Source organism: Pseudorasbora parva, chromosome 23, assembly GCF_024679245.1.
Source record: "Pseudorasbora parva isolate DD20220531a chromosome 23, ASM2467924v1, whole genome shotgun sequence".
Lineage (NCBI taxonomy): Eukaryota > Metazoa > Chordata > Actinopteri > Cypriniformes > Gobionidae > Pseudorasbora > Pseudorasbora parva.
In genome coordinates, this window is record NC_090194.1 from 34616043 (window position 1) to 34629278 (window position 13236).

The following is a 13236-nucleotide window of genomic DNA, read 5'->3' on the forward strand; positions in this document are numbered from 1 at the left end:
TTTTCTGGTAAAGTTATAATTAGTACACACATGCAGATACAGTATATATGCATGCACAAACACGTACACCGATCAGGAATAACATTTTGGCCACTGAAAGATGAAGTGAATAACACTGATTATCTCTTCATCACAGCACCTCTAAGTGGGTGGGATATATTAGGCAGCAAGTGAACATTTTGTCCTCAGAGTTTGTGTTAGAAGCAGGAAAAATAGGCAAGCGTAAGGATTTGAGTGAGTTTGACAAGGGCCAAATTGTGATGGCTAGACGACTGGGTCAGAGCATCTCCAAAACTGCAGCTCTTGTGGGCTATTCCCGGTCTGCAGTGGTCAGTATCTATCAAAAAGTGCTGTCAAAAGGATCAAGAGGCACAGTGGCAACAGCATCATGGGCGGCCAAGGCTCATTGATGAACTTGGGGAGTGAAGGCTGGCCCGTGTGGTCTGATCAAAACGAGCTACTGGAGCTCAAATTTCTCAAGAAGTATGCGCTGGTTCTGATAGAAAGGTGTCAGAATACACAGTGCATTGCAGTTTTTTGAATATGGGGCTGCATAGTCACAGATCAGTAAGGGTGTCCATGCTGACCCCTGTCCACTGCCAAAAGGGCACGCTTTTACATCACGTGGATGGCCGGGTGTGTGTGTGCGTCTCTTACCAGGGGAACACATGGCCCCAAGATGCACTATGGGAAGAAGGCGAGCCGGCGGAGGCAGTGTGATGCTTTGGGCAATGTTCTGCTGGGAAACCTTGGGTCCTCCATCCATGTGGATGTTACTTTGACACGCTCCACCTACCTAAGCATTGCTGAGACCATCTACACCCTTTCATGGAAACGGTATTCCCTGGTGGCTGTGGCTCTTTCAGCAGGATAATGCTCCTGACACAAAGAAAAATTATTCAGGAATGCTTTTTTTGAGGTTTGAGTTTGAGGTGTTGACTTGACCTCCAAATTCCCCAGATCTCAATCCAATCGAGCATCTGTGGGATGTGCTGAACAAACAAGTCCGATCCATGGAGGCCCCACCTTGCAACTTACAGGACTTAAGGGATCTGCTGCTACCATCTTGGTGCCAGATACCACAGCGCACCTTCAGGGGTCTAGTGGAGGCCATGCCTCAATGGGTCAGGGCTGTTTTGGCAGCAAAAGGAGAACCAACACAATATTTGGTCATAATGTTATGCCTGATTGAGGTATGTACAATTAGTAAATCTGAGATAAGTATCACAAGGAAAAATTCACTTTAATTATAAATTGAAACTAAATTTAAATTAAGACAACATTTACAAATATATTCTAATGGAAAATATTTCTAAAACTGAAATAAAGCAAAAAATAACAAAAAAAAAATCAACTTAAATTATTAAATGAAATTATTTAAAGTAAAATTAAAATGAAAACACAACATAAAATAAAGGTTAATTGAAAATACTAAAATTGAAATAAATATTTATTATGGAAATATACTAACATGGAAATATTAAAACAAAAACTGATAAAAACTAAATTATTAAAACAAAAATAATGAAAAAATCTTAAATTAGATTTGTCACCTGAATAAAATACATATATTTTATTTGTTCCCCCCCCCAATTTCCATTTCAGTGTTTTTTCAATTTCTTTTCGCCTATTTTTATATTTGTATTTCAGTGTTGTTTCAATTAACAGAAACAATTTTAGCTTTATCAATAGCAAAACTGATGTGTTCTGATTTTATCATGTCCACTAAACTGCCTTTTTGTCATTATTTTACTCTAATTCTTATTTTTCGTTTTTGTCTGTAGTGACAAACTTTTGACAAACTGTGGTTACCATGGTAAATGTTTTGTAAAGTTAATTCACTACAAACATAATCACAAGGGGGCAGTAGAATCATATGATGCCACTTGTTCACTGACGACTGTAATTTTCCTCGCTTTTTCTAATTATAACAAATTACAGCATAATTGGTCATTTCACTCGCACAGAGGCGATTGTGACCTTTTAAAACTAATGAGTCGAGGTGAAAGACTGTGATTGAATAGAAAGGAAGAACAGCGTTCTCATTGGCACTCAAATCGTGATAAGATGCACTGTATATAATATACAATATGGCTATGTATGTGTACAAATAATAGTAATAGAAAATGAGTTGCAGGCCTAAAGGAAGGAAGGCAGGCGAAGGAGGTGGATTAAAAAAAATTGTTGACTACCATCATCATCATCTTCATCAGGTATGTGTCGTGTAAATGGTTTCTGCTCTTTCTTTCTCATTGGATCGCAGCACAGCTCGGTCAGATAGGAGGGGGTGGGGGTTTGGCTTTTCTTCTCCCTAAAGACAGTATTAAAGCATCATTCCTGCACCAGTGTGGAGGAGAGAGAGAGAGAGAGAGAGAGAGAGAGAGAGAGAGAGAGACGCACATCTTCATCTGTACCGCTGCTGAGCTGAGGAGAGCGGTGAGTGACTTCACATCAACTTACAGGCTGTTATAATTCAACTCAATGTGTATTGCTGTAAAATAGAATGAATTATATATGTGCATGGAGGCCTTGCATTTAATTGCATTTAAACCATTTAAGTGAAGTTGTAGCTGAATTTGCAGCCAAATGCATCCGTTCAGGAGGAGCTTAATGATTGATATGCATGTCTATAAAAGCTTTGGATGATTTGCAAATGTTTGTCAAATCTTGGACCTGTCGTGGCAGCGGGATCTATTATTAGACATCACTGTAGAGTTCTGTGTGCATCAACATTGCAAAGCAACACAGATGGCAGAGACGCTCATGCATGTTGTGCAGTTAATGACGTGATGTGTTTGGAATTGATCCTGACTCTTCTTTTTGCATGCATGAGTTTGGTGGAGTTTGGTGTGCTGGCGGGAAAATGGGATTTAAATGTTGTAGTGCAAAAGGTTTCTGGGCGTTTCACATCATTCATGGCGGGGTGTTTGGACTTTTTTTTTTTGTGCATAGATAGAATTGGCTCTGAGTTGCTTAGCATCGAATGAGACAATAGTTGTGAACAGCTCATAATGCTTTTTGAACAACATCCTCAAAAGGCTCATGATGAGTGTGCGTTATGTAATGGGAAGTTGAATCTTTTCTCTCTGGGCCGTGCTTTTGTGTGCGAGACCGACACTCAAAGGCAATAAATGTTGCTTGACAGACACTTCTACAATGGAAAACAGTTTTTGATCTTCAAGAGGAGGAAGTTTCAGCTTAAAAATACCCCTTTTTTTTGCATATCAAGGCATTGCAACATTTTAGTGTCTGATCACAGAAAAGCAAAGTCAGTCTCTGAAACGTGCATTGTTATGGTGCGCTGCATGGCCTCGGGCTGAAGAATAGGTCATGATTGCATCCCATCCAGGTTTCTTATAGTCATCGTCTAAACTCCAGCATTCTTTCAGCTCAGATCTTTCTCTAATCCCTTAACGCTCGACTGGCTTTGTGTATGATTAGTGGCCGCCTTTGCTTTCAACTATCAGAACTGAAAATACTAGATGGTGTGTATTTTCAGTTCTGAACATGGCTGCTAACACTCTACAAGACTTAATGGCAGTGTCTACTTACTCAAGTCAGCGCTGAAAATTAAATCTAGGCAATGTTAGATACTAACATTAAGCCTGAATAGATCACTACTGCTACGAATTAACCCTGTAAAGCCTGACATATAAATAATACAGCCAGACAATATAAGTTTGAGCTTTTAGACTAAATCTATTTTTAAAAAAAAGTTTGCATATGTTTTTGTTGTTGTTGTTAAGTATCCATACTGTAAAGCCTAATGCTCAAAATAATTCATTGGTTTGAGTAGGGTAAACATAAATTAAAGCTACACTGTGTAACTTTTTTAGTTTATTCTTAGCTAAAAACACTGTTCTTTCAAACATATATGTGCTCATTAATGTATATTTACTTCTTTCAAGTAATAAAGTATTCTCGTAAGTTTATAATATGCCATTGAAAATACATACGGGTGAGGGGTTCGAATGCCGGTCGCCATGTTGCTCCTCCATCTTGAAAGTACATTAGCCAAAGAGGGACATACCCGTAAATTCAAGCTTCACCTTTCGCGTTTTAACACTCGATGGCACCGTGTCGAATGTGACGAGAGGGATTGCCATGTTTATCTTGGACTAAATCGGCCACTGTAGGAGTTCAAACGAAATCAGAATTGAGAGGAACAGAAACTAATATTCACTGGATAGTCATTTACATTTACACGGCTAGATGGGGGAAAATATCACAGTGTAGCTTTAAACAAATTAGTTCAATCAACTTAAGTTTTATGCAAGTGTGCCGCAAGTGTGCCACACTCGTGTTGAAAACTGAAGCCATCTTGATCGACCACGGGTGGTTGGTCCCAGTATAGCTCATTAACCCCACCCCTCAATGTATTCTAATGGGATGCGAGAGAAACTAAGCAATCAAATTACATTTCAAATACATTTTTTTCAAAGATGGTTTTATTTTAGGCTGTTTTTATCACCCTAATTTCATTTCAAGTGTTCGTTCTTTAAAGGGTTAGTTCACCCAAAAATGAAATTGATGTCATTAATGACACACCCTAATGTGGTTCCACACCCGTAAGACCTCCGTTCATCTTCTGAACACAGTTTAAGATATTTTATATTTAGTCCGAGAGCGTATGCAAGTGTATGCACACTATACTGTCCATGTCCAGAAAGGGAATAAAAACATCATCAAAGTAGTCCATATGAGACATCAGATGAACAGAGGTCTTACAGGTGTGGAACAACATTAGGGTGTGTCCTTAATTACATATATTGCAGATTTGGGTGAACTAACCCTTTAAATAGGTTTGGTTATTTGATGCTATACAAACGGGGGTGTGAGGTCATGATTGACAGCTTCTCTGAGTTAAGTTGTCACTGAGGCACCAACAGACTTTTTTCAGGATTTTCGGGAGGAGATTGGAGCTTTAGCTGTCACACGACATAATGAATTGTTCTGCATCTGTGAGAGTGTGGGCGGGTTTTGATATTGTAGCTTTACCTCCTCCTCTCTACTGCACAGACTCTGGTCCCAAATCAGAATTACATAGATCCTTCCTCAGTCAGTTGTGTTGTCATTAAACAAGGATTTTGCATAGATTAAAATCAAACCTTTAATGTTAATAAAGTTAGTTGTGTGGAACCACTGTCCATAAATGAATTGAGTTAGTTTGAAAGTATAATTTTTTTTGAATGTTATTGGGTTACTTGATTAAAACATGTTATTTAAAAATTATGTGAACAGCATCAAAAAGATGATTTTTGAGTGCATTTGATACATCAGGCTTTTATGGATCATATAGTGAGAATATGGAGTTCATACTTGAGCTGAATAAAAACACCTTTTATTTAGAGGCCTAAACTGAGCAACAAAATGCATATAAGTATCAGTTCTTACTCAATTAAATATTCTTAATATTTTAAAAAGATCTTAAATATTTAAAATGCATATTGCAATGTAACACAAGGATGATTGAGAGATGAGCAAACTAACATTCCTCAAAAGTCTGAGGTATTTGATAATCGCATTTTAACATACAAAAATACAAATAAATAAATCAAATATGAAAGGATAATCAAGTAACCCAAAATTGCTTCAGTCCAGTAAATGTTCCTCTCGAAATATTACCAACAGTATAAAATACATATACTTACATGTAGCCTACTTTATAAAAATCAGTAAAGATTTCACTGCAAAAAGACACGTAAGCCACAAGCTGAAGGGAGACAATTATAGTTATACTAAAAGATCTTTTACTTGCTAAAAAGTATAGGTAAATTATCAGTCAGATGACAGAAGGCAGGAGTAGATTGTGTACAACAGTTTGATCATGTTGAAAATGTAGAGGCCTTTTTGTTTTACATATGATACAGTGTGCGTTCTAGGGTTAATAATTCACATGTTTTGTAGAAAAGGATGTACTTATAATATATTTTTGCAATAATAATGAAATACAATTTTTTTGCATTGAACTGTTTTCTCTGTGGTAAAATGAAGCCATTGTTAATCATCTTTGGTTGCCCCCTACACACTGTATTAGAGACATGGGCTATAGCATTAATGAAATACTGAAGAACCAGCTGTTTGCTTGCTTACCGCAGACAGATGGCCTAGAATATCACACACCTGGGTATAACATTTCTACGCATTGATTTTTGGTATAAATTCATCAAAACATGTTGACATTGAATAGCATTTGCAATGTATCTTCCATAATGTGACTGTAGCAAAGTTCGATATAAGGAGGAAGGAAGAGGACAAGGGGTCGGCTGGACGGTTGATGCTTGCTCTTTATTTTCTCAATAAACTTGTCAGCACACACACATTCAAGTGTGGAATCTCATAACACGATCTCTCGATCACTTCCGGGTCGGCACTTCCGGGTTCCGGTACTCAGTCTCTGTACATGGGGGTTCGCATCAACCGTCCGGGTTCTCTCTCTCCTCGATCTCCGGTTCCACTGCTGTTTTATCCCCTCTCCGCGCTCATTACTAGAACAAGAGACAGGTGTTATTAATCTGCTTCCAACCCACTCACGTACCGCTTGTCCCGCGGCTCTCTCTCCCGCTGCAGACCTCGCTGAACCACGCCCCCCTTGCCACATACCCCCACCGCCCGACTCAGGCCGGGCAGCCGTCCGGCCTGCAGCCCCCCCCCCCCCCCCCCATTTCTGGAGAGGAAGTCGGCCACAGCCATCTGAGCACCCGGCCTGTGGACCACCTGGAACTTAAAAGGCTGAAGAGCTAGATACCAACGGGTGATCCGCGCGTTGGTATCCTTCATGCGGTGGAGCCACTGGAGAGGAGCGTGGTCCGAACAGAGGGTGAACTCCCGCCCCAGAAGGTAGTAGCGGAGGGTGAGAACGGCCCACCTGATGGCAAGGCACTCTTTTTCGATGGCGCTGTACTTAGCCTCTCTCTTCGAGAGCTTACGGCTAATGTACAGCACCGGCCGCTCTCCCCCCTCCACCTCCTGGGCCAGGACTGCGCCCAGCCCCCTGTCCGACGCGTCAGTCTGCAACAGAAAAGGGAGAGAAAAGTCAGGGGAGTGTAAAAGCGGCCCGCCACATAGAGCAGCCTTAACTCGGGTGAAGGCCTGCTGGCACGGCTCCGTCCATTGGACCGTATCTGGTAGCCCCTTTTTAGTAAGGTCAGTCAGGGGGCTGGTGAGGTCCGAATAATTTGGTATAAACCGTCTATAATATCCCGCCAGCCCCAAGAACTGCCTTACCTCCTTTTTGGTCTTGGGCCTCGGGCAGGTCGCAATTGCGGCGGTCTTATCAATTTGGGGACGCACCTGTCCATGACCCAAGTGGAAGCCCAGATACCTTACCTCCACCCGCCCAATTGCACACTTCTTCGGGTTGGCCGTGAGCCCCGCTCCCCTCAACGACCTCAAGACCGCCCGGACATGTTGCATATGCCGCTGCCAATCGTGACTGTAAATCACGATGTCGTCCAGGTAGGCAGCAGCATATGCGGCATGGGGACGCAAAATCCTGTCCATGAGGCGCTGAAAGGTAGCGGGTGCCCCGAACAAACCGAAGGGAAGCGTGACGAATTGGTGCAATCCGAACGGCGTGGTGAAGGCTGTTTTTTCTTTGGACAATGGAGACAAGGGGATCTGCCAATAGCCCTTCGTTAAGTCCAATGTCGAATAAAATCGAGCCGTGCCCAGCCGATCAAGCAACTCGTCAACCCGCGGCATTGGATACGCGTCGAATTTCGACACTGCGTTCACCTTGCGGTAGTCCACACAGAACCTGACCGAGCCGTCGGTTTTAGGGACCAAAACGATCGGGCTCGCCCAGTCACTGTTGGACTCCTCTATTACTCCCATATCGAGCATTGCCCCTAATTCTTCCTGAACTACTTTTTTTTTGTGTTCAGGTAACCGATACGGCCGGCTGCGAACTACCACGCCCGGCTCGGTCTCGATATGGTGCTGAATTAAGTCGGTACGGCCCGGTAGGGGCGAGAACACGTCGGCGAATTCCGCCTGTAGTTTTGAGAGATCAGTGAGTTGGGACGGTGAGAGGTGATCTCCCCCAGGGGCCAGTGCGACCGATTGTGCTTTGATGCTCGCCTCTGGCCCGAGATCATCCTCTCCCCCGATCACCGTCGCCAACAACACTGATTCGACCTCATTCCATTTCTTCAGGAGATTGAGGTGATATATTTGCCGTGCTCCGTTCCTATCGGACCGTATCACTTCATAATCGAGGTCTCCAACCTGTCGAGCGACCTCAAACGGCCCCTGCCATTTCGACATTAATTTAGAGCTCGATGTCGGGAGTAATACGAGCACTTTCTCTCCCGGTGTGAATTTGCGTAGTCTCGTACCCCTGTTATACGACCGGCTTTGGCGGTCCTGGGCTTGCAACAAATTCTCCCTAGATAGCCGCCCCAAGGTGTGGAGTTTTGTTCGCAAGTCCAGCACATATTGAATTTCGTTTTTGGCCAAAGAAGGCCCCTCCTCCCAAGTTTCTCGTAGGACGTCCAGCACCCCACGGGGCTGTCGTCCGTAGAGAAGCTCGAAGGGGGAAAACCCCGTGGAGGCTTGCGGGACCTCTCGCACAGCGAATAAGAGGGGTTCTAACCACCGATCCCAATTTTTGGCGTCTTCCTGTACGAATTTACGGATCATGGATTTAAGAGTGCGATTAAATCGTTCGACCAAGCCGTCTGTTTGTGGGTGATAGACGCTTGTCCGAATCGATTTGATGCCCAATAACCCGTATAATTCGCTTAACGTGCGTGACATAAACGCCGTGCCTTGATCAGTGAGGATTTCCTTCGGAATCCCCACTCGGGAGATTAAACGAAACAGTGCGTCCGCAACACTCTTCGCCGAGATGTTGCGGAGAGCCACTGCTTCCGGATATCGTGTTGCGTAGTCCACGATAACTAGCGCAAAACGATGTCCGCGTGCGGATCGCTCTAATGGCCCGATGAGGTCCATCGCAATTCTCTCGAAGGGGACCTGCATTAATGGAAGGGGGCGCAATGGCGCTTTTGGGGAGGCCAGGGGATTCACCAACTGACATTCAGGACAAGACGCGCACCACCTGCGCACATTGTCGTGAATGCCTGGCCAAAAAAATCGGGTCATTAAACGATTCAGCGTGGCCGCCTGTCCCAGGTGGCCCGCCATTGGGTTAGAGTGAGCCGCCTGGAAAAGCATTTCCCGGCGGCTCTTTGGTACTAACAACTGGGTTGTATCCACTTTTGTCTGAGCGTCTTGGGTCACTCGATACAACCTATCCTTAATTATGGCAAAATAAGGATACGTGACGGGCAAGGCGGGTTGAAGGGACTGACCGTCGATCGTGCGGACCTGGTGGAAAGCATGTTTGAGGGTATCATCTTGAGACTGCTCCAGAGGGAAGTCATCGCGGTCCGAGAGAATCAGTCTCTCGACCCCGCTCGGTTCCTCTGAAGCAGTTCCCGAGGGTCCCGTATCAGTCTCACCAACCTGCACTCGCACCGCCCCGTTCCTAGCCTTGTTCCCCCAAGCGGCATCCGCGCATATCGACCCCAATAACGCCGGAAAGGCGGGCCAATTTGTCCCCAGAATTAGCGGATGCCGGAGGTGGGGACTAACCGCCACCTCAACACTATGATTTTCTCCCCTAAACTGTATCGTGACTGGGACAACCGGATATTCCACCACATCCCCGTGCACACACCGCACCTTAACCATGCGGCTTGTATCCAATGCCCCAGGCTGCATCAGGCTTTGATGGATCGAGGTTTGGTTACAGCCTGAATCCACCAAGGCCTGATATGTACCCCCCTTGATACTCACAGGAACTTGGTACTCTCCTGCTTGATCAGGGGTGGCCCGCTGAACGTCCGGGACCCGGATCATTGTCCCGAGGTCCATCATTGGACATCGGTCCACAAAATGGTCCGGGTCGCCGCACCTCCAGCAGGCCAGCCCAGGCCTGCCCGCCGCCCCTGCGGCGGGGAGTGGGTTGGAATATGAGCGTGGAGGGGGGGTGGAACCGGAACCGTTATCTCCGCCCGACCCCAGCAGCCCCGCCCCCCTGGGCGGGGCCCTCGAACTCCCGTACTGCCCTGGGCCCATTCCCCCCCGACCTCTGGGGGGAATGCGAGGGGGCCCTGGAGGGCGGGACCTAGGGAGAGGGACAGGGTGAGAAGGAGAGACAGAGGGGGGAGAGAGAGAGGGAGAGGTTAGTCGGGGTTCGCCGACCCCTGGGCACGCCACCAGATGGTCCTCCGCCAGGTTGATGGCCGTCGTCAGCGACGTGGGCCGGTGGCACTGGACCCACTCGGCGGTCTTCTTGGGTAGCCGAGCGATGAACTGCTCCAGTACCACCAGATCGACGATGTGGTCCACGTCGCTTCCACCGGCCAATAGCCATTTGCGGCAGGCGTCCCGGAGCTGGTGGGCCATCGCGAAGGGCCGGCCGGTCTCCCCCCACTCCAGCGAGCGGAAACGCTGACGGTGCTGCTCGGGGGTCCGACCGACCCGCTGGATGATGGCCCTCTTCAGATCTTCGTAATCCAGGAGGTTCGCCACCGGCAGTTGTTGGGCGGCCGCCTGGGCTTCTCCGGTGAGCAGTGGAATAAGGTGCACCGGCCACTGTGCCCGGGGCCACCCGCAGGCCTCCGCCGCTTTTTGAAATAGGTCAATGAAGGCCTCGGGATCGTCCTGTGGCCCCATCTTGTGTAGGGGCACGTGGACCGGTGCGCTGGCGAGCCCGGCGGCTTCGGTGCGAACCTCCCGGTCTATCCAGCTCCGGAACCTCTCGCGGTCCTCTTGCTGGCCGCGGACGATGGCCTCGAATCGGCGCTCCTGGTCCGCCCGCAGCTCCAGCATGGACTGATGTTGTTCCTGGTGGAGGGCCGCGAGAGAGGTGATAATGTCCGCAAACGGCGTGGCGGAGGGCGTTGGAGTAGTCATGGCGGCGGCGCGGTCCTACTTCCTTCCCGGGTTTCGGCACCACTGTAGCAAAGTTCGATATAAGGAGGAAGGAAGAGGACAAGGGGTCGGCTGGACGGTTGATGCTTGCTCTTTATTTTCTCAATAAACTTGTCAGCACACACACATTCAAGTGTGGAATCTCATAACACGATCTCTCGATCACTTCCGGGTCGGCACTTCCGGGTTCCGGTACTCAGTCTCTGTACATGGGGGTTCGCATCAACCGTCCGGGTTCTCTCTCTCCTCGATCTCCGGTTCCACTGCTGTTTTATCCCCTCTCCGCGCTCATTACTAGAACAAGAGACAGGTGTTATTAATCTGCTTCCAACCCACTCACGTACCGCTTGTCCCGCGGCTCTCTCTCCCGCTGCAGACCTCGCTGAACCACGCCCCCCTTGCCACAGTGACATAAGTACAACAGGAAATCTAACCAGAAAAAAATCATTGGCGGGAGTTGGTTTTGTCAGTCAGGACTTGATTGGACTGTGAAAAGTGGATTGTGGTGACGTCAGCAGAGCAAGTTATTGCAGTTTTGAGGAAAAGTTATGAGGACATGAAAACTAACATTTGGTAGCATTTCATTTCACAGTCCTGGTCCCCATGTACATACTATGTATGGTCACACTTTAGATTAGTGTCCAATTCTCTTTATTAACCAACTATTGGTTATAACTAAGTATTAACCATGACTTTTGCCTCAATAAACTTCTAATTTACTGCTTATTAATAGTTAATAAGGTAGTTTAAGTTTAGGTAATGGTGGATTAAAAGATGTAGAATATGGTAATGCAGAATTAGCAATTAATATGTGTTTTTATAAGTAATAATAAACAGCCAACACCATATTAATATGCAATAAGCAACTAGTTAGCAACTAGGACCCTAAACTAAAGTGTTACACTTTGTACTGTGTAATAACTAGTTACTAACCCTGAATCTACCCCTAAACCTATCCTTAACCCTTGTACTACCTTATATTACCCAGTACTTTCTTAAGTACACTGTAAGGACATGTACTTGTATGTACCGTAAAACAGTGCAACCAAACATTTGTTTCTTTACAATAATGCACATTAATGTTTTTTCTTCTTCTGTATGTCAGGAAAGGGTCAGTGGTGTCAGCCATCAGAGGTGAAGCAAGTATTACATTGTGATAAAAGATTGTGCACCACTAAGTCATTCACAATAAGACCAGAAACGTGTATTAAGAAGGCAAATAGAGTCCGTTTTTATTTAAACATTCTCCTTTTACTCTCTAGTCAGAGCTTCAGAGGACCCGAAACAGAGCCTTGAGGTACTCATTTCACTTTGCTGAGGGCTGTGTAGAAAATATCTCCCTATTGAATACATTCACAGCTCAAAGGCGTGTAAAAATAAGGGTAACCCTTTTTGACAGTCCACTGTCAGCTCTGTATCTCCACCGTGCCACACAGCTGTGGATTTATCACTGTTCTGCATCCGTCAACTCAGAGAGACTCATCAAAATGGTGGTAAAGGGATAAACTTGTTGAGTTTCTCAGTAATCTGGTAAGCCGCTTCTTACCAGTGAAGCTCTCGACGTCTAGAGTAGGTGGATGAGCTTGTGCGTGCTGATGCTGATGGTGTGTTATTGTGCATTCTGTGAGAAGAGTGTATGTTACAGGAATAAGTTAAGTAGGTCAGATACAGTGTATCAAGGCTTTTTAAAATTTTATACATGCACTTTTGGTGGCACCATCATGGTGGTGAATTATCAGAAATGTCACATGCAACTCGTCTTGTTGCAAAGCATGCATTAAATGCTTTTTATAAATCAAGTCTTAAAGGGATAGTTCACCCAAAAATGAAAATCAGCCCATGATTTACTTCCCATCAAGCCATCCTGGGTGTATATGACATTCTTCTTTCAGACGAATTAAATACAATTAGAGTTATATTATCTGAGACTGACTTTTTATATATATATATATATATATATATATATATATATATATATATATATATATATATATATATATATATATATATATATATATATATATATATATATATATATATATATATATAATATACATAATATACATATGTCCTGACTCTTGAATGGCAGTCAGTCTAAAATTTGAAGCCCCAAAAATTGCATCCATCCATTATAAAAGTAATCCACACGGCTCCAGGGCATTAATAAAGAATGTATAGATGTAGTGTAAGTGTTGTGAACTGTGTGAGACGTAACTTTCTTCGCAAGTTGAAAGGCGGTCCACCGGAAGATAGATATTTGACTTTATAATGTGGTAAATATGGATATTTTTC

At 44.9% G+C, this 13236-nt stretch overlaps 2 protein-coding genes across 4 annotated transcripts in view; one reads left to right on the top strand and one right to left on the bottom strand.

The window, feature by feature from the left end:
- Positions 1-2334: 2334 nt before the first annotated feature.
- Positions 2335-13236, top strand: part of rph3aa (rabphilin 3A homolog (mouse), a) — a 38216-nt gene continuing 27314 nt past the window's right edge. For both annotated transcript variants that reach the window (XM_067433060.1, XM_067433062.1), the window contains exon 1: positions 2335-2436. The gene's annotated coding sequence lies outside the window, so the exon portion shown is untranslated. The remainder of the gene's footprint in view (positions 2437-13236) is intronic.
- On the bottom strand, positions 6216-11347 carry LOC137062182 (uncharacterized). Of its 2 annotated transcripts, none has more exons than XR_010901209.1 (2): positions 9805-9997; positions 6216-6488 (listed from the first exon to the last, which is right to left on the bottom strand). XR_010901209.1 is itself a non-coding variant. In XM_067433019.1 (2 exons), the coding sequence occupies exons 1-2, from the start codon at positions 10924-10926 to the stop codon at positions 6466-6468; spliced, it is 939 nt and encodes a 312-aa protein (XP_067289120.1). In that variant the 5' UTR covers positions 10927-11347; the 3' UTR covers positions 6216-6465. The 2 variants fall into 2 exon arrangements, 1 of the variants encoding a protein (XP_067289120.1); XM_067433019.1 differs by lacking the exon at positions 9805-9997 and adding an exon at positions 10011-11347.

Coding starts and splice junctions, on each gene's coding strand:
- LOC137062182 (XM_067433019.1), bottom strand. CDS start 10,926: ATGACTACTCCAACGCCCTCCGCCACGCCGTTTGCGGACATTATCACC. Junction 6,489..10,010: donor GGGGTCGGGCGGAGATAACG/GTTCCGGTTCCA, acceptor CTCTTGTTCTAG/TAATGAGCGCGGAGAGGGGA.